Raw genomic sequence first — 26,886 nt, 5'->3', positions numbered from 1 at the left:
ATTCTCTACTATCCCCCTTCCCCTCCCCTCCCCTCCCCTCCCCTTTTCTCTCTCTACCCCCTCTACTGTAAATCATTTCTTCCACTTGTATTATTCCTCTCTTACCCCTCCTTTCCTCTTATATGTAATTTTGTATAACCCTGAGGATCACCTTCCATTTCCATGCGATTTCCCTTCTCACTCCCTTTCCCTCCCACCTTTCATCCCTGTTTAATGTTAATCTTCTTCTCAAGCTCTTCCGTCCCTACCCTGTCCTTGGTTACTCCCCTTATATCAAAGAAGTCATTTGGCATTTGTTTTTTAAGGATTGGCTAGCTTCACTTAGCATAATCTGCTCTAATGCCATCCATTTCCCTCCGAATTCTATGATTTTGTCATTTTTTTAATGCAGAGTAATACTCCATTGTGTATAAATGCCACATTTTTTTTTATCCATTCATCTATTGAAGGGCATCTAGGTTGGTTCCACAATCTTGCTATCGTGAATTGTGCTGCTATGAACATCGATGTAGCAGTGTCCCTGTAGCATGCTCTTATTAGGTCTTTAGGGAATAGACCGAGAAGGGGAATAGCTGGGTCAAATGGTGGTTCCATTCCCAGCTTTCCAAGAAATCTCCATACTGCTTTCCAAATTGGCTGCACCAATTTGCAGTCCCACCAACAATGAACAAGTGTACCCTTTTCCCCACATCCTCTCCAGCACTTGTTGTTGTTTGACTTCATAATGGCTGCCAATCTTACTGGAGTGAGATGGTATCTTAGGGTGGTTTTGATTTGCATTTCTCTGACTGCTAGCGATGGTGAAAGACTTATACAATGAAAACTACAGAACCCTAAAGAGAGATATAGAAGAAGACCTCAGAAGATGGAAAAATATACCCTGTTCATGGATAGGCAGAACTAACATCATCAAAATGGCGATATTACCAAAAGTTCTCTATAAGTTCAATGCAATGCCAATCAAAATCCCAACAGCATTTCTTGTAGAAATAGATAAAACAATCATGAAATTCATATGGAATAATAAAAGACCCAGAATAGCAAAAACAATGCTAAGCAGGAAGTGTGAATCAGGCGGTATAGCAATACCAGACTTCAAACTATACTACAGAGCAATAGTAACAAAAACAGCATGGTACTGGTACCAAAACAGGCGGGTGGACCAATTGTACAGAATAGAGGACACAGTAACCAATCCACAAAACTACAACTATCTTATATTTGATAAAGGGGCTAAAAGCATGCAATGGAGGAAGGATAGCATCTTCAACAAATGGTGCTGGGAAAACTGGAAATCCATTTGCATCAAAATGAAACGGAATCCCTTTCTCTCGCCATGCACAAAAGTTAACTCAAAATGGATCAAGGAGCTTGATATCAAATCAGAGACACGGCGTCTGATAGAAGAAAAAGTTGGCTATGATCTACATACTGTGGGGTCGGGCTCCAAGTTCCTCAATAGGACACCCATAGCGCAAGAGTTAACAACTAGAATCAACAAATGGGACTTACTCAAACTAAAAAGTTTTTTCTCAGCAAAAGAAACAATAAGAGAGATAAACAGGGAGCCTACATCCTGGGAACAAATCTTTACTCCACACATTTCAGATAGAGCCCTAATATCCAGAGTATACAAAGAACTCAAAAAATTAGACAATAAGATAATGAATAACCCAATCAACAAATGGGCCAAGGACCTGAACAGACACTTCTCAGAGGAGGACATACAATCAATCAATAAGTCTATTTTCTGAAATAAATTGAAGAGTATTGGCATTAGTTCTTCTTTAAAGGTTTTGTAGAACTTGGCTATGTATCCATCTGGTCTGGGCTTTTCTTGATTGGTAGGCTTCTGATGGTGTCTTCTATTTCATCACTTGAAGTTGATCTGTTTAAATTTGTGTATCTCATCCTGATTCAGTTTGGGCAAAATATGACTCTAGAAATTTGTCGATGCCTTCAGTGTTTTCTTTTATATTGGAGTACAAGTTTTCAAAATAATTTCTGATTATCTTCTTTATTTTTGTAGAGTCTGTTTTGATATTTCCTTTTTCATCATGTATGTTAATGATTTGTTTTCTCTCTTTCTCTTTGTTAACATAGCTAAGGGTCTGTAAATTTTATGTATTTTTTTCAATGAACCAACTTTTTGTTTCGTCAAATTTTTCAATTTTTTTGTTTCAATTTCATTGATTTTAAGTTTGATTTTAATTATTTTCTATCTTCTGCTTTTGATGTTGATTTGTTTTTCTTTTTCTAGGGCTTTGAGATGTAATGTTAAGTCATTTATTTGTTGACTTTTTCTCCTTTTAAGGAATGAACTCCATGCAATGAACTTTCCTTTTAGAACTGCCTTCATAGTGTCCCAGAGATTTAGATATGTTTTATCTGTGTTCTCATTCACCTCTAAAAATTTTTTGGTCTCCTCCTTGATGCCTTCTTGCAACCCACTGTTCATTCAGTAGCATATTATTTAGTCTCCAGGTGTTGGAGTAGCTTTTATTTCTTATTTTATCATTGATTTCTAATTTCAATCCATTATGATCTGATAAAACCCAGGGTAGTATCTCTACTTTTTTATATTTGCTAAGAGTTGCTTTGTGGCATAATATATGGTCTATTTTAGAGAAGGATCCATGTGCTGCTTAGAAGAAAGTGTATTTGCTTGTTGAAGGATTAAATAGTCTATATATGTCAGTTAAGTCTAAGTTATTGATGTATTAGTGAGTTCTGTAGTTACTTTGTTCAGCTTTTGTTTGGAAGATCTCTCCAGTGGTGAAAGAAGTGTGTTAAAGTCACCCAGAATTATTGTGTTGTGGTCTGTTTGACTCTTGAATTTGAAAAGTGTTTGTTGAATGTAGATGCTCCATTGTTTGGGGCATATATATTCATAATTGTTAAGTCTTGTTGGGGTATGGCTCCCTTGAGCAGTATGTAGTATCCTTCTTTATTCCTTTAGATTAACTTTAGCTACTTTATTTGAAGTCTACTTTATTTGATATGATGATGGAAACCCCTGCTTACTTTCGCATTCCATGTGAGTGGTATGATTTTTCCCAACCTTTCATCTTCAGTCTGTTGATGTGTTTTCTTATGAGATGAGTCTCTTGGAGGCAGCATATTTTGGGTCTTTTTAAAAATCCAATCTGCTAATCTGTGTCTTTTGATTGGTGAATTTAGGTTATTAACATTCAGGGTTATTATTGAGACATGATTTGTACTCCCAGCCATTTTTATTTATTTTTGATATTTAAGGTGACTTGGTTTCTCCTCTGATTAGATTTTCCTTTAGTGTAATCCCTTCCTCTGCTGATTTTTATCATTGTTTTTTATTTCCTCTTCTTGGAATATTTTGCTGAGGATGTTCTGTAGTGCAGGCTTTCTAGTTGTAAATTCTTTTAACTTTTGTTTATCATGGAAAGTTTTTATTTCATCATCAAATCTAAAGCTTAATTTTGCTGGATATAAGATTCTTGGTTGGCATCCATTTTCTTTCAGAGCTTGGTATATGTTGTCCATGATTTCCTGGTTTTGAGTGTCTTGGTTGAAAAATCTGTTGATAAGAATTGTTCTTCCTCTATGTATAATCTGATTCCTCTCTCCTGCAGCTTGTAAGATTCTATCCTTATTCTGAATATTCCGAACTAGGCATTTTCATTATAATGTGCCTTGGTATAGATCTGTTGTAATTTTGTACATTTGGTGTCCTGTAACCCTCTTGTATTTGGTTTTCCAATTCATTCTTCATGTTTTGGAAATTTTCTGATATTATTTCATTGATGAGATTATGCATTCCTTTGGTTTGAAACTCTGCGCCTTCCTGTATCCCAATAACTCTTAGATTTGGTCTTTTGATGCTGTCCCATAATTCTTGGATGTTCTGTTCATGTTTCCTTACCATCTTTCCTTACCATCTTGTGTGGTCAACTTTATTTTCCAGATTGTATACTTTGTCTTTATTATCTGATGTTCTGTCTTCCAGGTGATCTAATCTGTTGTTTATGCTTTCTATTGAGTTTTTTTAAATTTGGTTTATTGTCTACTTCATTTCAAGGATTGCTGATTTTTCTTTTTCTTTTTCTTTTTTTTTTTTTTTAGAATCCCATCCCTTTCTTGAAGAGTAATCTTTTGCTACCTATATTTGCTCCCTTATCTCTTTGTTGGTGTGCTCAATGGATGCCTGTATTTGCTCCCTTATCTGTTTATTGGTGTTATCAATGATTGCCTGTATTTGCTGTCTTATCTCTTTGTTGGAGTGATCAATTTTTGCCTGTATTTGCTCATTTAGGTCATTCTTTAATTCAGAGATCATTTTAATTATGAATATTCTGAACTCCTTTTCTGGCATTTTATCAACTTCTCTGTGCTTGGGTTCTGTTATTGTAGTATCCTGGTTTGTTTGGGGGCACTTTCCTCCCCTTTTTTTTTTTAATGTAGTCTACATGTTTTCCTTTTTTGCAATGAGGATCTGAGATATTTCAGTTTCTACTCTATATTCTTTAGTGTCTGTGCAGATTGTCTACACCTCACCTTAATTTTAGGCTTCCACACCCTGCTGGTGTCCATCAGTGTGTGCTACTGCAACTAAAGGTGGCGGTGGCAGTAGCCAAGGTTACTTGAGATAATAGTGGAGGTGCCCCAAGATGGATGCAATGTTTTACACAGATGGGGCTGAAAGGGTGGGCCTTACACTGTCTTTGGGATGCCTGCTCTGAGATGCAGCTGCTTCTATCTAGGCCCTCTCTGTTGTAAAAAAGTAGAGGCTACTGCATGGGGATGGCTATGGTGATGTGTGCAGTGTCCCAAGATGGAAGTGGGTTAGGCTTGGGCTCCCAGGTAGAGGTGGGGGTGGCAGACTTGGACCCACTGTGGGCCTGGGTCTATGTTCTTGTGGGCGGATCTGGGCTGAGTCTGAGCTCTCACAGTGGTTTGCTGGTTGGAAGAGGTGGTCCTGTGCTGCAGGTCCATTGGGTGTCTGCAGGTGGCGGGATGGACCTGGGCCTACTCTAAGACTGGGTCCAGCGCAGATTAGTGTGGCCAGCTTAAGCCTTTTCTCTGAAATCTTTCTTCTGTGACATCTCTAGTCTGTTTGTTCACACTTTATATATATATCTACACATATAACATACTGTATTTTATTGATCTTACATGTCTGCTTCCAGCCAGAACAGTGATTTCTCAACCTCAGGATACTATTGTCCTGCCTAGGGAGTTATAACATAATCTCAGGGTTAGGATGGAGTGATGTGGGCTGGAGAAGGTGTGTGTATTGACTACAGATATAATCTAGAATTATTCTACTTCATTATGAGTAGTCATAGTGTTTATTTAGAAATTTGAAGTGACCAAGGAAGGCATGATATTTTTATATTTATTAAAATTAGACATGGGTTGAAAAAGAGGTTGGGAGTAAGTATCTCATGCACTGGGAACATGTCTTATTTATCATTTTATTCCTAGCATGTGTCATGGTGTCTGGGACTGAATATGCACCAGTTGGTGGATATGGAATAGAAGGAATAAGGAAGTGTTTTCCTAAGAAAATTTTGTCTAAGAACAATGTTCAATTAATTCCCTTCCTTTTTTTTTTTTCCTATTGCTTTACTCTTTCTTTTCCTCATCACTTAGGGAAGATGTCATTTTATGGCTAATTAATCAAAATTGAACTCAACTGAAGACATGTCCACAAAAGCCCATGAAAATTTTGCAATCAGTACTGCATACAATCTATGTTTTTCTCATTTTTCCTGTTTTTACCATATCTGGGAATTTGTTGTCTAAAGGAGATTGAAAGGAAGGGAGCTGGGTGTTGTCTTTCACTCCAGAGAACTATTTGAAGTATGGATTCTCTAGAATAAGGGTATTCTCTCTCTTATAAAGTGCTGTGCGATATTCTTCACTTACATTCTCTCCTGTGTGTGTGTGTGTGTGTATGTGTGTGTGTTTTTAACAACTCCATGCTGATTATGCCATAGTGGTACCTACTTTTCTTTCTTTTTTTTTTTTATTGGTTGTTCACAACTTTACAAAGCTCTTGACATATCATATTTCATACATTAGATTGAAGTGGGTTATGAACCCCCAATTTTACCCCAAATGCAGATTGCAGAATCATGTCGGTTACACATCCACAATTTTACATAATGCCCTATTAGTAATTGTTGTATTCTGCTACCTTTCCTATCCCCTACTATCCACCCTCCCCTCCCCTCCCTTCTTCTCTCTCTACCCCATCTACTGTAATTCATTTTGGTACTTACTTTTCAATGTGATTTTGTTGTATGTTGGTTCGTTTAGCATTATAAAATACATATTTTACACTAATTTCATTTTAGATTGGCTATTTTCTGAGATTCCTCCTGATAAGATTTTCTAGAAGTAATAGTTAATTTCATCAGAAATATGAAACACTCAGCCCTGAGCTGCTTTGCTTCCAAACCTCTGGGCTTTCCTCTCCTCTCGCTACCTGTTGGCTTTTGTTCGTTACCCACAGATTTCATTAAGAAGATTTATGGAGCAAGACTCAAAACTCTTTTCCTGCCTTTTTGATGAAGCAGCTTTTTCATTATTCTTCTCAAGGTTTAACAAAATTAAATATTCTTTCACCTTTTAAACGAGTGAATTAAAATTAGTTATTTATATTTAACTATTTATAATATTTATTGGTCTTCACTCTGTTATACCTGGACATCTTCTGAATGGGTTAAAAAAATTTGAGCTGTAGATAATTATGTATCCAAGTCACATGTGAGAGAGGCATAAAATATGTTAGATAGCAAAAAACTGATAGCAAAATATAAGAAAGGGACTGTTATGATAATGAATATTAGTTTTATTTTTTGAAAGAAATTTTACTATTTGAAAGCATTAAATTTCCAGTAAAAGTGTTTATATTTATTGTTTCTCTTTTCAGATAATGGTTCTGGATCTGGAGAAGGAGGTAAGCTTTAAGTACTTCTTAAAGGGTATTTGTTTTGTTGTACTTTTCTTTTTAACTGCTTTGAGATGTAATCAGATACCACTTGATTCACCTGTTTAAAGTGTACAACTTGGTGACTTTTAGTATACTCACAGAGTTGTACATTTCACTACAATTAACTTTAGAACATTTCATATCTAGAACGAAACCATTTGCCCCTTAGCCATTATCCCTCACCACTGTATGGCCCTTGGCCCCAGCCATTCCCTAGTTCATGCATTTTTCGCTGAAGGTGTGTTGTCAGACTAAGAGGAAAATGCTGTAGCCCCTGTTAAATTGAGGCTGCACAAAACAACTTCCTCTTGAGATCATCCACACAAAGGAGTTTAGCTTGGGTCAGAGTATTTGTGACTCTCTCCTACTCCTTGCTTCCAAAATTTTGATTATAAGGAATTTTTTTGGGGGTGTGTGTACCAGGGATTGAACCCATGGGTGCTTCATGCTGAGCCATATCCTCAGCCCTTTTATATATTTTGTTTAGAGACGGGGTATTGCCAAGTGGCTTAGGGCCTCTCTGAGTTGCTAAGGCTGGCTCTGAACTCACAGTGCTCTTGCCTCAGCCTCCTGAACCACTGGGATTACAGGCATGTGTCACTGCGCCCAGCTCTATCATTAGGAATTTTTAAGGTACAGGGTCATAATACTCAGAGTGAGTTTTGTATAGAAAAGAGAGAACTAATAGAATAGTTCCAGTGAAATTTAGAGTTTAAACCCTTAAAATTTTCTAACGTTTTAATTTTTATTTTACAAATATATGAGCAAATTAATATTTGGCAGTAGCAACTAATAGAATTTAAATGGTCAGAATTAAGAATGACTAAACCTAGGGGCTGGAGTTGTAGCTCAGTGGTAGAGCACTTGCTTAGTGTATGTGAGGCACAAGGTTCAATTCTCAGCACCACATATAAATAAATAAAGGTCAGCAACAAAGAAAATTAAAAAAGAATGACTAAACTATTTCACAGTCTAGTGAGGTTTTAATTCTATCTCTTGTATGAAAAATAATGTTTGAAGTACTATGAGGATACAGTAAAAGAACACTCATGCTGGGAAAATTTGCATGAGTTAGTTAACAAAATTAAATATTCTTTCAAGTTATGATCATTCAACACGACATGAAACCCTATTCCAAACTACAACTTACTCTGTATTTCATAGATTTCTAAAATTCATGAAGAAGTTCAAGAATAGCAGCTTCAGCCAAAAAGAAAGTGATTAAAGCTGTTGAACTATGAATTTGATTTATTTTTATTTTTACTTTTTTGGGATTGAACTCAGGGACACTCAACCACTGAGCCAAACCCCTAGCCCTTTTTTGTAGTTTTAGAGACAGGGTCTCTCCAAGTTGCTTAGTGCCTTGCTAAGTTGTTGGGGCTGGCTTTGAACTCCCAAACCTCCTGTCTCAGCCTCCTGAGCTGCTGGGGTAGGTTACAGGTGTGTGCCCCTGCGCACAGCTAGATAAATGGACATATTCAAGCAGAAGCTTTATAATGTGTGAAGGATCAGCCCATGACTTCTAGATCTTAGAGCTAGAAAGGATTTTAAGAGATCAGGTCTAGATCCTATGGTCAGATATTCAGTCAAAAAGTTGTTCTTGTTCCTGTGATAAAAGAAGTGCGAATAGTTTTCAGGAATTGCTAATATGAAATGGTATTGGATATCTTACTCTAAGGAGGTAAGTTGGTCCTTTTTAGGAGTATGAATTAGAAAGATTAGTAGTTTACTCAAATTAATATATAAATCTTAGTGAGCTATTGGTGGCACTAGTATTTCGTAATGTTTTGAATCCTCAGAATTACTTAGGATTATGATCTCTGAAATCTTCCTGGAAATATTTCTACTTAGAGTGCAGGCAAACACACCAAATTGGAAGACTGCAAGTATTTATACTTAGCATGGTATTTCCTTTAAAAATTTCTCCCTTCCTCCTTTCTGTTCTTTCTATTCTTCCTTTCTTTTTTTCCTCTCTCCCAGGGCCTTGTGCCTGCTCAGCAAGCACTCTGCCACTGAGTCACACCCCCAGACCTTTTTAAGTTTTATTTTGAGTTGCCCAGGCTGGACTTTGAACTTGCCATCCTCCTGCCTCAACCTCTCAAGCAGGTGGGATCACAGGCATGCACCACAATTCCTGGCTTCCTTTTAAACCTTATTTACTGATATCATTTGAATTGTATTCTTTCCTGAACAAAATTGAGAAACCTCTTGAGTGAACTGAAATTGTTAAATTGGCCTCAGTGCTGATTCCCTGCCTAGTCTGAGATTATCATGATATGGATCCACTGAGGTTGAGACCCATGCATGTAGGATCTCCTCAAGTATGGGACGTGAGCTGAGTGCTAGTATTTCTGCTATTTTTTGTGCTGGGTCATAGGTGCCAGGGGACCAAGTAGGCAAAGGGAAAAGGTCCTTTATAAAAAGACCCCTTTCCTTTTCAAAATTTGGAGACAGATATTTGTTTTAATTCTGGAATTGGTTTTTAATGAAGTTAGAAAGGCAGGTATGAAACAATGTGAGGAAAAGGGTGGAAATTAAATTCTGTGGTCTTCAAGCATTGTTCTGCTAACCAGCATTATACAGATTTATTTCAATAGAAGGGTAATTACAGAACTGAATTTATTGCCTTTTGGGGGGTTGTATGTTAGGAATGAAACCCAGAATTACTTTTTAATCCTCTCTCTTACTCAGTGTTACACGGTAATTTTTAAAAAAAATTTTTTTAGTTGTACATGGACACCATGCCTTTGTTTTGTTTATTTGTATGTGGTGCTAAGGATTGAACTCAGTGCCTCACACATGCTAGGCAAGCCCTCTGCCACTGAGCTACAGCCCCAGCCCACATGGTAATTTTTTTTAAAATATTTTTTTAGTTGTCAGTGGACTTTATTTTATTTATTTATATGTGGTGCTGAAAATCGAGCCCAGCGCCTCACTCATGCTAGGCAAGCACTGTACCACTGAGCCACAATTCCAGCCCACAAGGTAATTCTTTTAAAAGCAATTCATTACCAAATCTATTTTGCTAGCAACAATACTTGTGTTACAGGTTATATTGTATTAATTATTAACAGCATTGATAGATTTTGGAAGTGACTCTTTGCAAGAGCTGGGGCTATTTTTTCCCCAGAAACAGGATAATGGGTAATGAAAACATGAAATGTATCTGGAAAGGATCCCAACTTTTGGTTGAAAGTTTAATTTCTCTTTTTAAGCAGAAGAGGAAGGGTCAGGGGCAGAAGCTCACAGAAAACACTCCAAGTGTGGACCTTGCAAATATAAAGCTGAGTGTGATGAAGATGCAGAAAATGTTGGGTGAGTTGACTGAGGGAAAGGGATAAACTTAGAGGTTGGTCCTTAGCATGGCTATATTTACAGAAAGGTATCATTTGCCTGGTTCTGTGTATTTTGTGCTTTATGTATTTGTTAAGTTTAATGCTAGTCTTAATGACTTTTCTCTTTAAGTTGATATGATATGTAAATAAGTTTGTTATATTTTAGACAGAAAATCCATTTATAGTTTTTGGATATTACCTGTGGTTTTTTTTCATTGATAATTTTATACTAGCTGCTAATTTTATACTAGCTGCTAATTTTATACCCAACCTGCAATTTTGAATTATCTTATTACACTTTTAATTAGTATCTATAACAAAAACAACTTCTCTTTTTCTTCTCTTTCAGTTTTATACAGAAATCTTTTCATATTTTCAGTGTGTTAAGTAAAAAATTGTTTCTACAAATCCCCGCTGACATTTTTGTTTTTCTCATGATCAGCCTTCACTATGGCTGAACAAAATGACTAGAAGCATTGTCCAGTTTCCCGCTTACTCCCTGGAAGATAGGGGTTCTCTGGTAGAATAGTGATAATGTAGACATTTATCAACAGTCATGTTTGGTTTCCCTTTCATCAGTATTCTGTTCACTTGTTTCCAGTTTCATCCTTCTTTCATTTTCCTACAGTGCCTGCTTTATGCTTGTTTGATTTTAAAAGTTTGCTGACTTTAAGACCTGATTGCACAAATGGATCTTGTTCACTTCCTCCATTTCCCCTTAGTGCATATTTCAAAATTTATTTTACAGAGATTTGCACTTTCTTTTCCTTACTTTTACATATTTTTGGTGTGTATTTTCCAGTCCCATCTTTTATTTAGCCCTTGAGTGCCTTTCACAAAATAGTAGTAATTAGATCTAATTAGCATTAATGTCCAAAGGGAGTATTAAAAATCAAGATCATTCCATTTTCAGTATTTATGGTACAACATCAACTATTTGGATGGCATTTGGTAAAATTAAATGCCTGATAGTTCAGTGTAGGTGAAACTTGGCAAAAGATAAGCAAGTTCATTGAGAAGTGAATTCAGTAAGACCTGAATTTACTCTATTTCTGTCCTTGGGTCATTTGGACTGGCCTGTGTCTGCTCGGTTCAACCAGAGTGATTTGATTTGGGAGAAAATTTTCCAAGCAGATACTAGCCAGTAGAGCAAGAGAGATGATGGGCAATATGGACTTTTAGAATGAAAAGAAAGAAAAGATGAAAGATATCTTCCTCTTGATTTATACTCATGGCATGATGAAACACCCATGTGTTGTGTGTATGTGTGTGTGTATGCAGTCTACAGTATAGCTATCAATGATTGATTGGCTGGCTCTGTTGGTCTGTTTTTATTCCTTTGACAGTACCTCTATTCAGCCTTATTTTATGTATTTCTCTGCTGTCATTTTTCATTCCTAAATAGAAGGAGCTAGAGGTCTTTTACTTAGAAGTAAAACAGATTCCAGCTCGTTGCAAAGGTAGCCCCAAATATGATATCTGTATGACAAAATACACATCTTTATGTGAATAAATGCCTCATAAAATGTATCATATTCTCAATCAGAGCAACTCTGTTTTAGGTACTAATAATATATGTGTTTTGGCTTAAAATAACACATACATTAAGTTCTGCGTATCTTAGAACTGTAGCTCTCATTCTTGTACATGCAGGCCCTAAGTACAAGGGAGTGGGCATAGACCAGGAAAGGCTTACTGATAGTAAGGAACATATAGGTCTTACCATCAGGGAAGGAGCACAGAGACTGGGATCGCAGTCAAGACCACACAATAGTCAAAAAAGCTTGAGGAAGTCATTGATACCTTCAACTAGAAAATAAAGGATGAAACTAAATTCTACTATAGAATTTCCTTTTGTATCTTAAAAGGAAATTTTAAGAATATTGAACCTTTTAGTCTATAAAACATTTTGATTGCAGTTAATTTAACAATGTAAATATATCTCAACAATCATTTTTAAAAATTTAACTTTTAAATGAACCGTAGCAACAAGAAAGATATATGGAGGTTATATAACTCCTTCAAGGTACTTTCATTGTGCTATCCATGATTGGCACCAAGTGAAAAGTAACATCATCACCTAAGGATAATTTTTAACTAGCTAGCTAGACTTTTTAGGTGTGCAGAAATATGACATTAGCCATTAAGACTCAAATATTCATATGTAAACCTATTACTTAAGATGTTATTTATTGTCATATAAAAAGGCAAACTTTTTGTTTAAAAATTTTTTTATTATTATAAACTAAGCACTCTTGTCATGAATTATTATAAATGCCATCAGAGTCATTATTAAGGTTGGGTAGGATCTTTTAGTTTGATCTTATTTTACAGATGAGGAAATAGGACCAAAACCAGGGTTTTGATGGAGTGGATTCTCCTATCTTTTACAAACTTAGGACAATGTTTTTTTTGGACCTCATTTGCATAAGTTGTCTTTTTTTTTTAATTACTGAAAAGAATGCTTCTTTCTTTCTTCAAGGTAGCTTCCTGATAATTTTTTTTTTTTTTTTTGGCAGGGGGTTGCTTTGTGTGTTTTGGCTTGAAATAACTGCATTATTGCTTTACAGTTCTGTAGAGTAGAAATCTGACACAGGTTGGTCTCTGAGCTGGGATCAAAGTGTCAGCAGCACTACATTCTTTTCTTAAGGCTCTCAGGGAGAATCTGTGCCTTTAATCTTTCTAGCTTCTAGAAGCAGCCCTTATGTTTTGGTTTGTGGTCCCTTCCATCTTCAAAGCCAGCAATGGTAGATTGAAACCTCCTCACACTGCATCACTCTTGACTTTTGTCTCCCTCTTCTACTCCCCCAGTAGTGAGTAGCCAGTTAGTGATCTCGCTCTCTTTTTAAAAAAATTGCTCAACTTTAAATTAATGCGTAATATTTGTACATATTTATGGGGTGTAGTATAATACTTCAGTAAATGGACGTAGTGTGTATTGATCAAATCAGGGTAATTAGCATTCTTGTCTCCTTAGCACTTTTTATGTTTGGAGCCTTGAGCTCCCCTCTTCTAATTCTTTGTGACATATATAATAGATTATTAAGCACTTAGTCACTCTGCTGTGCTGTAGAACACAAGCATAGGGAATGGGGGCTGGAATGAGGATGAATAACAAGTACCAGAATGCCTGAAAAAATTTTAAAAATAACATTGCCCTCCTCTCCATCCAGCTGACCTGGTCCTAGCTGTGAGGTTTTTAACTTCCTATCTCCTGGTCATTCTAAGAACTAGTGCTTTTCATAGTCCTCAGCTGCCATCTAGAATCCAAATGACTTTCAGACTTTTTGACTATGCCTCATGTAAGAAAGGCATTGACCTTATTACCCAGCACTTTTGTACATATACACATAGTGCTAATATGTGTTAAGAACAACAATGTTCTGTGGATTGATACCTTTATTAAATACGGTGCACTTGAATATTTCCTTTCCTATTTTCTTAAAAAATGTTTGTAGAAGCCGGTCTCCCTGGTACACACCTGTAATCCCAACTACTTAGGAGGCTGAGGTAGGAGAATTGAGGTTTTAGGTCAGCCTGGACAACTTATTAAGACCCTGTCTCAAAATAAAATAAAAAGAGCTGAGGATGTAGCTTAGTAGTAGAGTATTTGGCTGGTATGCTCAAGGTCTTGGGTTTGATTCCTAGTACCATGCAAGATAAAAAAGGTCATAGTGATCCACTAAATTGACTTCATAATCCACTAGTGATTATCACCAATGGTTTATAAAATAGTGCTCTAGAGGGCTGGGGATGTGGCTCAAGCAGTAGCGCGCTCGCCTAGCATGCGTGCGGCCCGGGTTCGATCCTCAGCACCACATATAAACTAAGATGTTGTGTCTGCCGAGAATTAAAAAATAAATATTAAAAATTCTCTCTCTCTCTCCTCTCTCACTCTCTCTTTAAAAAAAAAAATAGTGCTCTAGAATGTAACTACATTAGGGGGTGTGTGTGTGTGTGTTTTGTTGCACATCATGTTAGATTTTTGCATATGATTTTTTTTTTTTTTTTTTTTTTTGGTACTGGGGATTGAACCCAGGGGAACTTAACCACTGAGCCACATTCTCAGCCCCTTTTATTTTTTATTTTGAGATGCCAAGTTGCTGAGGCTGGCTTTGAACTTGTGATCTTCCTGCCTCAGCCACCCAAGCTGTTGGAATTACAGGTGTGCACCATCGTGCCCGACTAGATTTTTGTATATGGGTACATCCACTAAAAATATTTTGTATTTTCTCATTTTGAAAAAGAAATATTCTTCCTATCAGAAGAAAAGCTATATAACCCATCTAGTTTCCAAAGAGAAACTTATATTTTTCTCTTGATTTAAAGTTTTTGTCCTTAATAATTAAGTTTTAAAAAACTTCAGCATTTTGGGTGCCATGTAAATTAATTTTTTGTTATTAAGAGTAGTGCCGCTCATCATGTACAACCATAAGAATGGGGTCCTAATTAGAATAAGTTATATTCCATGTATGTAAAATATTTCAAAATACACTCTACCATCATGTGTACCAAAAAAGACTAATAACCATGTTTTTCATTTAGCTATTTTAATGAAATTTGATTTAAATATATTATGTGCTTTCTTGCCTTATTAAATATATCATATTCTAATATACATATATATGAATATGTACAATTTTTGGCAGGGGTGTTATGGATTGAACCCAGGGATGCATTACCACTGAGCTACATCCTCAGTCCTTTTTGCTTTTTATTTTTAGAACAAGGTCTCACTGAGATGGGCCTTGAACCTTGTGATCCTCCTGCCTCAGCCTTCTGAGTCACTGGGATTATGGGTGTACACCACCACACTTGGTTAAATTTTAACATATTCTTTTCTTTTGTACTTGGGGTTAAGCCTAGGAACATTTACCACTGAGCTAATTCCCCACCCCTTTTTATTTTTTGAGACAGTTTCTCACTAAGTTGCTGAGGCTGATCTTGAACTTGCTTAATGTTAAAATTTGTAAAGTGTATTATAGTTCTCAGAGCATTTTTTTCATGGTCCCCTCCCACTCTTGCTGTCAGGTCTGTCTGGTAGGCAGGTAGAGAAGTATTATCTTGATTTTATAGGTTAAGGTAAGCTCAGGAGAGCCTGAATGCCTTCCTATTAAACAGGAGGACCAGAGCACCCATTGTGTCAAGTACATATGTGTGATATGGTGATGTTCTCAGAGGCTCCTGGTGTGGTTGTTTCATTACTGTACTGAAGCAATTCTGCTTTGTGTTTTGAATTCTCACATTTGTTTTTTAAAAATAATTTAGTGTTGCTACTGTGTCAGACTCATAGTTGCTGTTTCTGGGTGTTGACAGTGTGTGTTGTTAGTGAACCTGACTCTAGATGCCCCCAACTTTTTATTTGCTTTTCTGCCTTTGAATAGGAAACTGTAGACTTGTAATAACTACATCTAATGTAGAAATAAGTTATAAATGTAAAATGAGACTATATGGTTTCTTAGGAGCCAAGTGCATGAACTTTTTTTGGGAGGGGGAGGGGTACTGGAATTGAACCTAGAGGCACTCAACCACAGAGCCACATCCCTAGCCTTTTTAATTTTTTATTTGGAGACAGGGTCTTGATAAGTTACTCAGGGCCCCATTAAGTTCCTGAGGCTGGCTTTGAACTCAGGATCCTTCTGCCTCAGCCTCCTAAGCTGCTGGGATTACAGGTGTGTGTCACTGCAACCAGCTAAGTGCATGAACTTTGTTGCACATAATTTATCACTTTTGTCCACTTGGTGATTATTTTCATTCACTTATAATTTATTTTATTTTTGTTTCTATGAGGTTTCTCCCTGTTTCTTCCTGAAACATACTGTTTCTCCAGTGGTATTGTAGGCTTAGAACAGCTGTATCCATAACTACTTACCTTTCATATTTATATTTAGAAGTAGGTAGGTAGTGTTCCAAGAAATATGACTCTTGCGAAGAAGGGTTTCAGTATTCCACTGTGTCCATGGTGAAGTATAGTGAATAGACTTTCTGCCAAGTCTTGAAACTTGAAAAGAGCTCCTCCCGTCCAGCACTTTATATTTCTTAAACCATATGTTCTTAGTACCATACCCCACTTTTTCTAAACAGTATTTCTAATCTGTCCAAGGCGGAAGTTATTGCTGCAAGATAGCCACCAGCTGTTTCTCTGGACAGTGGGGCCACATAATCATAGGACTCCTTCACATCAGTATCTTTTATATACCTGACCTAAATCCCTGCCCAGGAATGGTTTGAGGAATCTGTAGAACCATCAGGCATAATGCCAGTACAGGTGAGTTATAAAAACCCTCCAATTATTCCTTTTGAACTTTGTGGTGTGCTTTATGGAAATGGGCTCTGCTGTTCTGCCTCTTTGATGTAATCTCCTCTTTGGAGCTGCTGTTCCCCCCCCCCCCCCCAGCGATATAAATATCTGAGAATCATATAGGTATGCAGTGTGACAGACAACATTGATAAGCAGCTTAATTCACCTGCTGGGCATTTTTGTCATTTGTGGTGCCATTTTCTGTTTTGGACAGATTCCTGGACAGTATTACAGTCTGATGAATCTCTGCCTAAAAGTTCCAACAAAATTCTTTCCCTTTTAAAACAAGACTAATGCAACACATTTGTATCCTACAAAATATCCTTCTTTTTGGAAGCTTTATATGCTTAAAAAAAAAAAAAGAACCAAAGCAGTACCTTCTCTATCATTTTCTATTCTTTCTGCTGTATTTTTTCTAATCAGAAGTGACAGTAATTGTTATTTAGTATTGCATTATTCTAGATACATATAATAATAGGCTTTTAAAATTATTTAGGTTTAATGATTTCCTTCTGTGGCCCCTTAGATTATAATGGAAACATAATTTTGTATTTTTCTGAGAACAGAAAATAAACATTATTAAATATTATTTTGTCCAAAGTATAATCTGGATGTTTGTTAGTAATGACAGGTTCTTTTGTCCAGAAATAAGTTCTGTAGTTCATGACAGATGCCAGTAAAGATTTCTTTTTTCTTCTTCTGCTTCTTCTCCTTTTTGTACTGGGGATTGATTGACCCAGGGCACTTTACCACTGAGCTATATCCCCAGTCCACTTTTTAATTTTTTTTTTTTTTTTTTATTTGAGATAGGGTCTCACTGAGTTGCACAGGCTGGCCTTGAACTTGAGATTCTCTGCTGTCTCAGCCTCCTGAGTCTCTGAGATTACTGGTGTGGGCCATGCCCTGCTCAGTAAAGATTTCTTTTGAGATTTGTCTTTAAAACGTAAAATTCCACATCCCCACAACCTCCTGCAGTTTTCTTAATGCACTGTAACCTATTTGGCCACTTTGCCATGATATTTTCTTTGCCTGGAGTTTCATCCCTCTTTATTTGCTTGTTCAACTCCTTTTCCTTCTAGACTTAGATGCAGTATGACTTACATCCCAGAGGGGGAAGCCTATCTTGCTTTCTTCTGTGGTCATCAGGACCACATTCTTTGTTCTTCCTTGGTTTTGGTAAATAACTTTCGGTGTGGCATTTTTTATATACTGTTGGCCTCACTAAACAGACCAGGCTCCCTGAGGGCAGGCACTTTGTCTTGCTGATTTCTGTATTGGGTGAACTTACTATAAGGTTTGTAGCTTAGGGGTAGGCTCCCTTATATGTCTTTGTTAAATTAGTGACAATTAAAAATTGGGTTTTACTCATTTAGAGCTGCTCAGTACAATTCGATATTATTGAAAAAGAGATAGTTAGTATTATATGGAACTTTTTGCAGGCTTCATTAGAAGTTTGTTAAATCTAAATAGTTCGGCATGAATTAGCTTAGGCTAATGTTTTCCTAACTGCTAAATAAACTGAGGGAAAAAAATGGTGCTTTCTATGTAGAATAAGAAGAAAGGAAGGGAGGGAAAGGAAGGGAGGAGAATGTATGGATGTTTTTCAGTAATCACAATACCTTCCAGTTGTGCACAGTATTTGAATATATTTCAAATGGCATTTTAGAAGTCTTGATTCTGTTAGTAGTGTTATAAGGTATTTTCCTTATTTTAAAAACTTGGAGCTATGATTTGCCAAAATCATAAAGCTCAATAATAGAAGCAATTTCATTTATTCATTTATTTACTTATGTATGTATGCATTTATGCTATTGAAATTCACAGTTAGATATTGAAAAGCTTTATTCATTTCGCTTTGTTCCTTTAGTACAGTGAAAGGTCTCTCTCCCACCCTGTTCCCAGGCACTCACTCGTCTTCACTGAGGCAGTCATTGTGATCTTTCTTGTTTAATCTCCTTAGGAGGATTTTATGCATTTGCAAGCATATATGTACATATATTCTTTGTCTTTTCTTTTTAAAAAGTAACCATAGCACAATTCATCTTCAGTTTTGTATTTTATTTAAATTTTTAATTATAAAATGTACATTGCTACAGAATTGTTTAAAACATACATGCAATTTAAGGGATACCTGTATACCTAATATACCTGTATACCAGAGACCCTGGGTCCAGCACTTAGAAGAATCTTGAAGTCAGATTCTTCTATCACTCAGGTAATTCCAAGGGTTTTCAGAGCTCTATGCCAGGAACTAGGAAAACAGACTCTATTGTAACACAAGTATCATCCCAGAAATTCCTTTACTTCTCTCTTAGGGTGGTAGGATTCTGTGTTTTTTTTTTTTTACCCTCCCATTTTATTACCTCTTCTAGTAGCTTCTTGAGAAAAGTTACAGAATTTAAAAACTTTAGAGACCAAATGTTTGAAAGCGTTTTTGTATATGTGAACATGTTTATGTTCTACTAATGCTTGATTATAACTTGGCAAGAGCATGATTCTGGATGAGATGATTTTTTTCAGCATTGAGAAAGCATTTCTATTTTCCTTCTGTGTTGCTGTTGAAGTCTGAAGCCATTATGATTTCTGATTCTTTGTGTATAATTTGGTTTTTCCCTATCTGTTTTCCTGAAGTATAGAAAATCTTTTGGTCCTCAGTGTAATGAAATGTCATAGTAGTATACCCTTCTCTAGGTCCTTAATTGACTTCTGTTTTTAGGAATTTTCTTTCATTAGTTTTTTCTTTTCCTCTCCTCCTTTTCTTTCTTCTTCTTTTTTTTTCTGGTTGTTCTTCAGTACGGGATTGAACTCAGGGCTGTGCACTTGCTAGGCAAGTGCTCCATGACTGAGTTACATCCCTGTAGCCATTAGTTCTTTGATGATTTTTCTTTCCTTTCTGTTCCTGGTTCTCCTCTTCTTGGGATGTTGGACATCCTAGAGTAGTCTTCTAACTTGCCTATCTTTTTTCTCCTAATTTCTATTTTACAAAATTTTTGTTGTACTATTTGAAAGATATTTCTCAGCTTTATTTTCCATTTCTTTTTGAGTTTTTAATTTCTGTTGTAATTTTTAATTTCTAAAAGCTCATTTCTGTTCGGAGTTCTCATTTTTTATAGCATCCTATTTTTCTGTGTTATTTATTCTATAGTAATGACTCTTTTTGTTTTCCTACTTTTGGACTCATGGGTGTCTTTTAGTTGCTTTTATTCAGTGTTATAATTTGTAATTTTAATTTTTTAATATTATGTGATCTTTTAAAAAGAATCAGGGAATATTTCTTTCTAGTCTCTGGTTGATTTTTGTAAGGATAGAATAAATTTTATCTACATATTGAATGATTGGAATGAATGTGTTCATGAATTGTTTTTTAAAAACTGCCTGGGCCTGATGCTATCTATCTTTATGGGGTTACGGAGCTGTGGCCTTCCAAGAAACTGAGGCACCACGAAGACCCCCTCTTCAAACCCCAATTCTTGTGATCATGTCAGAAAGACTTCTGACTGGTAATAGGAATGAGTTTATTGAAGGGCTAGGGAAAAGGAAAAGGGGACACTTTCATGGGAGGAGAGAGTGGGTTCTCTCATAGAGGAGAGGGACAACATGCCTCTCTGGCACTCCAATTTTATTGGGGATCCAAGAGGAGTTTCCAGAGAGTCCTTCTCAGCTCCACCTCTTGACTTTTGACTGACAGGAGAGTGACATCAGATTTTTAAGTCCCCACTGTCATGGCAAGGCCAGGTCACCTTGGTCCAGGCTGACTGGTTCTAACTGGATTTTTTATGGTTAGGAGGAACTATTCTTACCTCCCAGAGTTTCAGGATGGGGTCACAAAAGTCTTCTCCTTCAGAGTAACTTGGGTTCCTCCTATCAACATTATCTTGGGCCTGCATTTCTCCTGCAGTGAACAGGTAGTTTCCTTAGGAATGTGACATACCCTGTCCACCTCGGTGGGGCAGGGATGCAGGTAAATTGCTTCTTAGAAAAGGAAGCATGTGGGAATCAGCACAGTGGGCCCATTTTATTAAATTATTGGCTTAACCTCATATTCCCACTATCCACATCTGCCTATTGCCTAACAAAGGGATCTTTTTTAAACAACTAATTTAATTTCTTTAAGGACTGTAGTACCATTCAATTTCATTTCTTCTTCTTCTCCTTCGTTTTTTTTTTTTTTTTTTTTTTTTGGTACTGAGGATTGAACCCAGAGGTGCTTAACTGCTGAGCCACCTCCCCTGCCCCTTTTATTTTTTGAGACAAAGTCTCACTAACTTACTTAGGATCCTGCTAAGTTGCTGAGGCTGTCTTTGAACTTGTGATCTCCTTTCTCAGCCTCCTGAGCTGTTGGGGTTATAGGTGTGCGCCAGTGCTCTGTTTCTTCTTTTGGTCAAATATATTTGGTCAAATAATAATATATTTGTAAAGTTACTCATTTCACATAGTTTGGTTTTCAAGCTTGGTAGAATAAAGTTGATTTTTTTTAATAAATGTTTTTTTTTAGAGAGAGAGAGAGAATTTTTAATATTTATTGTTTAGTTTTTTTTTTTTCGGCGGACACAACATCTTTGTTTGTGGTGCTGAGGATCTAACGAGGGCCGCACGCATCCCAGGCGAGCGCGCTACCACTTGAGCCACATCCCCAGCCCATAAAGTTGATTTTTGATAATATTTTATTATCTTTTAAATTGGAATCTTCATTGAATTTTTAATTCCTTTCCGGTGTTTTTTTCTCTTCCCTTTTCTTTTTTCTTTTCATCCTGCTTTGTTGATTTAAATCTTTGTTCAATAGACGTTATTGATCTTTTCTGTTGTAACCATTTTTATTTCTGCTGATATATATTTTTCCTTCTGTTTTCATTGGATTTTATTCCCATTGTTGTTCTTCTAACAGTGATTTACTTTTCAACCATTCTTGTAAAATTTGAGAGAAGACACAGGTGAGGGATTGAATCAGATAGACATCTGGGGAAACTGTGGGAAGAAGGGAAAAATCCCTAAGGTGAGTGTACCTGGTGATTGGAGAGAAAAGATAAGGCAGATTAGGGGAAGGATTTTTCTTAATATAACTATTTGGCGATTCTCATGTTCAGGTGTTTGGTCACAATTGTAATGCATAGAGAAAATACAGTCCCAGCCAATCATTGGCTTTTGATCTTGGGCTTTTAAACTTTTTCATGTTCAATTTCCCTACTGATAATTTGTAGTCGTCGTATTAAATGAGGCCAATGTGACTATACCCACACTGTAGGTGCAGGGTAAATGGTTGTTAAATGTTTTGGATCTGGCATATTTATACTAGAGTGATTTCTTTTCACTTGAGTGCACCTTTCTGTGTTGTGAGCATCCTGCTCTTTGCCAATGTTGCTAGCCTGCAGACACCTGTAATCACCGTAATCAGTAATATCTGTGGTCTCTGCAGACTAGTATTTTCCTCCATGCTGATTGTGTCCCTGAGCTGGACTTAAGATGCCAATTTAATTACCTTTCCTCAGATGCCATAGGAAGCAGTGGTGATGGTTGGTTCACACAGTTCTTAGAACGAGACGAGACGTAAGGGTGCCATCCCACCCAGGAGCAGTCTTTCTCACACTTTTATTCAAGGCTTTTTCTCGATGAGCTCAGTGCCCACTACAAACAGTGCCGTTTTTTAAAACAAGTGCGTATTGTTTCTTCTTACCAGAGTGACAGTGTCTTCTCTTTGTTATAGAGCCCTTTCTTGGTCCTGAAATCATTCTGCGATTCTTTCACTAGCCATCATTTCTATTGGATTGCCATCGCCAGTTTTGCCTACAAATGTTTTGTAAAGGGTCAGATGGCACAACCTTTGGGCTTTGCATCCCATATGTAGTCTCTGTTAAACCTGCCCCCTTTAAAAAACATAAACTCATTTTTAGCTTAGAGGTGTACGAAACTAGGCCTTGGTCTGTAGTTTGCCAGCCCCCACCTTAAACCACTCATCAATATTTTTAAATACTGATGCCTTTATTTTGGTTTGAGCTTTATTCTTTCTCCCCTGTTACATCTTTGAAACTCCTTTTTCTTTTGTTGTTTCTCCATATTCTTCACCTTTTGGTTTTCTGTGCAGGGTTTCCCTTGATTTTGGTTTTCTATCTCTGTTCTCCATTGATTTTCTACAAACAAGAAGTTTGTTTTACTTCATAAAGCCTTTGGTTTTATCCCCTTCCCTCAATTACTTGATTGTATCATTAAAAGTTTCCCATTCCTTGAGGCATGTTGAAAGTAAAGAAGAACTTTCCTTTTCTGCATCATTCCTTTGGTTACCTTTCTCTGAAGAATTTACCAGAAAAATCTGTTAACTTTACTAGATTGCTTTTTGTAGTTAATTTTGTCTGTTTCTTTGCTTAATCTCCTCTCTTCTGCTAGTCTCATTTTACAAGTTCACAGCAGCCTGCTCACAGGCCACTAGAATAACCATCATTGGTATTAGTCTTGGTTTGGATACCTGAGATTGAACTCAGGGGCACTGACCACTGAGCCACATCCCCAGTCCTATTTTGTATTTTATTTAGAGACCGGGTCTCACTGAGTTGGCAGTTTTGCTGAGGCTTGCCTTGAACTCATGAGCCTCCTCCTGCCTCAGCCTCCTGAGCTGCTGCTGGGTTTACAGATATATGCCACTGCGCCCAGCAATATTAATCCTTAATGCACAAACATTTTTAGACTTGATGTTCAATAAAGTAATTTTGGAGATTTGGGAGGTAATTAGAAACCTTGTATTATTTTGATATATTAATTCACTATTTTCTAAATGAAAATGAGCATGGGCTCTGTAAAATATAACAGTCGGTATACAGATCAGGTTATGTTTATTTGTGCTACAAATGTGGCATTTCAGAAATGAAACCTTAATATGTGTATATTAAGACCCCATATAGACACTCTGAAATACTGTCCCTTAGTGCAAAAAGTAGATTGAATCTTAGGAAGCCCATTTTTTAGTAGCAGTATCATTTTTAAAAAATTATTGATCTTGGATTGTATTATAGGACTCAGGAAAATTTGTAAATGCAAGTCATTGTCATGTGGACACCCCCACCCCACTTACACTAATCCTTGAAGAGAAGAAACTGGAAAAGTAGAAAAACAACAAAAAAAGAGAAGTGGGACCTTTCCTTGGTAAATTGTAAGCCAGGAGGTTTCATAATTGAATTAGTATTTCAAGCTTTGTTCAAGTAATGGGAAAGACCTTTGGACATTTAATACAAAAAGCATTATTATTAAATTTGGTGCTCCACAAGTCGTGATCTTTGAACCTCAATGACCTTTCATCATTACATTTCTTTCAAGTCTTCTGTTTTATTGGCTCTGTTTCTGAGCACATACTGAAGTTTCTGGTAACAGCATGGGGTTACCAAGAACAAATCGCGCTTTGTTTTTCTTTTTCTTTTTCCTGCAATGCTCGGGATTGAACCCAGGACCTCACATATGCTAGGCAAACACTACCACTGAGCTATACCCTGAGCCCTCATTTTCTTTTTTGATGGTGAAATAAGATTTACTGTATCAGAGCTGAGCTTTAATTATAGTATCTATGAATCTAAGCAAGATATTCACTAAATTGGTTTGGTGTACATCAGGTCAAATAATAGGTAACATTTCTAGCTGGGTAATAGCATTTTGTTCATTTGTATGTATGTCTACTTGAATGTATGTATGTATTTATTTTTACTGTGGTGCTGGGGCTTGAACCCAGGGTCTCATACATGCTAGGCAAGCCCTCTACTATGGAACCACACTCTCAGCCCCAGTTTTTCTTAAAACATGTTCAGTAATGGCTTAATTTTTCTAGAAATGTTGACGTTAGGTTTCTAATGACATGATATATGGCCCTGTCTTTATCCTCTTCTGTTCAGTGCTTTTATTGATGACTTAGATAAAACTATGAGGTAGTCTTGTCAAAATTACAAATATATCAATCTAGGAGAGATGTTAAATGACAGAACTGGAGCTCAAAAGATTGAATATACTGAAACAATCTAAAGTTTGACAGAGGTACATGTATCTCTGAGTTCCCAAGTAGAGTGGTTATGTTTTGCAGACCATATTTACAAATTTGAGTATGTTTGAAAAACCTCAAAATGAGCCTAAATTTGTGTGGTTACCAGGAAAGCTAGCATATCCAGAACAATTAAGGGAATAGTTTTCCTGTACTGTGGTAGTATTTTGTCCTTGCCTCATGTATTATGAGATACTGAAGGTGGAGGGTAAACAGAATGGTGGGAATTGGACACTACAACAATGAATCACTGAATAATCTGGGAAATCTGGTCCTGAGAAGCGAAAATCTATGTGCAAAATGATGATCATCTCTGAATATTTAAAGGGCAGTCCTGGAAGATACTTTTTACATGTAGATTCAGAGGCCAGAATCAGAGTCAATGGATGAAAGTCATTAGGATGCAGATTTGAGGCTTAGCCCCAAGGAACAGCTTAAGTCAACCATGAAATATGTCCTGCCTTGATGAGATATCCAGCTGCCCATCACTACATGCTTTGGCAGGGGTTATTAGACAGTGTAGTTATAGAGATTGCTCAGGGGAGCCCTGCATGGGATGCAAGATTGGAATAAATGACTTTCTAAACTCCTTTTCTAAACTCCTAAATATTTGTACGTATGTTTTCACCCACTCATAGTTGGTTATTTTTTCAATTTGCCTTTGCCCCTTTCTCTTATCTCGAACTCACCAGATTAGCTGGTTAGCTGACTTCGAACTATGATCTCTGGCTCCTCTTTTTCCTCTTGTTTTCTAGAAATTAAACTTTTGGTACATTGTTATAATGTTATTCTTATAAACTAAATTTTTTTCAGGTGCTTGAAAATTTTAATTGTAAAACATAGCAGATGTTCAAAACTGTATGAAAATTTATGTTTGGTTTAATATGCAAAACAGACTTAGATGTAAATCCTGCCTTCTAAGCCAAGAAATAAAATTTTATCAATACATTAGGGTCTTCCTTGTTCTTTTCTCTCACCCACCAATATTCTGTAAATAATTTCCTTGTTATCTTTATAGTTTTACCCTATAGTTTTAATATGTTTATATTAAGATAGATCCCTTAATAAAATAGTGTTTGGCTTTGATTGACTTTAAATTTTGGATAAAAAGAAGCATATTAATGCATTCTTTTTTACCTTTTTAGCATGGTGTTAGGTTTTTTGAGATTTGTTTATGTTGAAGTACATAGCTGTGACCCATTCACTTTTACTGCTTGTTGAATTTAGTTGTTTGTACCATATACTTTTACAGTCCATTTACTATAGATGGATTTTTAGATTGTTTCCAGTCTTTTGTTCTCATGAATAATCTTATTGTATAAGAGAATTTCAAGGGCCTTGTCTGACTCTGCAGTTGTTGAGCAAGTATGGTTTACCTTACTTCATGGTAATGCCTGTTTTCCAATGTGGTTGTACCAGTAGAGAGTAGGAATCTACCTCTGCTCCTTATCCTTGTCAACACTTATTGTCCTTGTTCTCAATTTTTGCCAATTTGGTGAGTCTGTATACATTTCTTTGTGGTTTTTAATTTTCATTTTCTTAATTATTAATGAGTAGATCTTTTCATATACATTCTTCTTAAATGCTTCTTTTATTCCTGGTTATTTCTTATCCTCCCCCATTCCCTTTTGATTACATCTTCTTTTAAAAACTGATTTATATTTATGTATTATGGATAATTTTTTTGGTTATATGGGCTATAATTATTTTTTGTTTGTAGCTTGTGTTTATATTCTGTATGAGACATTCTTTATTTCAAAGTCAGTCAGTCTCTTGTTTGCTCTCCTAAATCTTTATACTTTTTGCCTTTTACACCTTTATTTTATGAAAAGTTAAAGAAGTCTTCAAAGACATAGAAAAGGAAAATAAGATGAAGGTGGACCCTTCCCCATATATCTATCACTCATCTTCAAAAAGTCCAATTTTGTTTCATCGTTTTTTCCCCCTCTTCACTTCTTTTTTTGGGGGGAAGTATTTAAGCAGATCTCAGCATCAAATTATTTCATCTGCAGAGATTTCAGTTTTACTGATATTTTATCTATTTGATGAGTTAGAGAGGTATTTCATTGTTATTTTGTCAATGTTCATTGTTTAACTCTAAAATGTTTATAATTATTTTTCTGGTGAATATAATGTTTCACTTTATGAAGGAACTGTCTTTATTTCTCCTAATTCTTTTTGCCTTGAAGTCTCTTATGTCTGATATTTAATATAACCGTACTAGCTGTGGTATTTCTAATTATGCTTTTATTTTCAATTTTTTTTA

General features: G+C 36.3%; 1 protein-coding gene across 1 annotated transcript in view; it reads left to right on the top strand.

The window, feature by feature from the left end:
* LOC308640264 (tomoregulin-1) overlaps window positions 1-26,886 on the top strand; it is a 94,342-nt gene that overhangs the window by 38,338 nt on the left and 29,118 nt on the right. The window contains exons 4-5 of the mRNA XM_081278462.1: window positions 6,914-6,940; window positions 10,192-10,288. Of these exons, the coding sequence (XP_081134588.1) occupies window positions 6,914-6,940; window positions 10,192-10,288 (124 nt within the window). The remainder of the gene's footprint in view (window positions 1-6,913; window positions 6,941-10,191; window positions 10,289-26,886) is intronic.

Source organism: Spermophilus citellus (assembly GCF_964194105.1).
Source record: "Spermophilus citellus genome assembly, chromosome: 2".
In the NCBI taxonomy this organism is placed as follows: Eukaryota; Metazoa; Chordata; class Mammalia; order Rodentia; family Sciuridae; genus Spermophilus; species Spermophilus citellus.
This window is presented reverse-complemented; position numbering and strand designations above follow the sequence as displayed.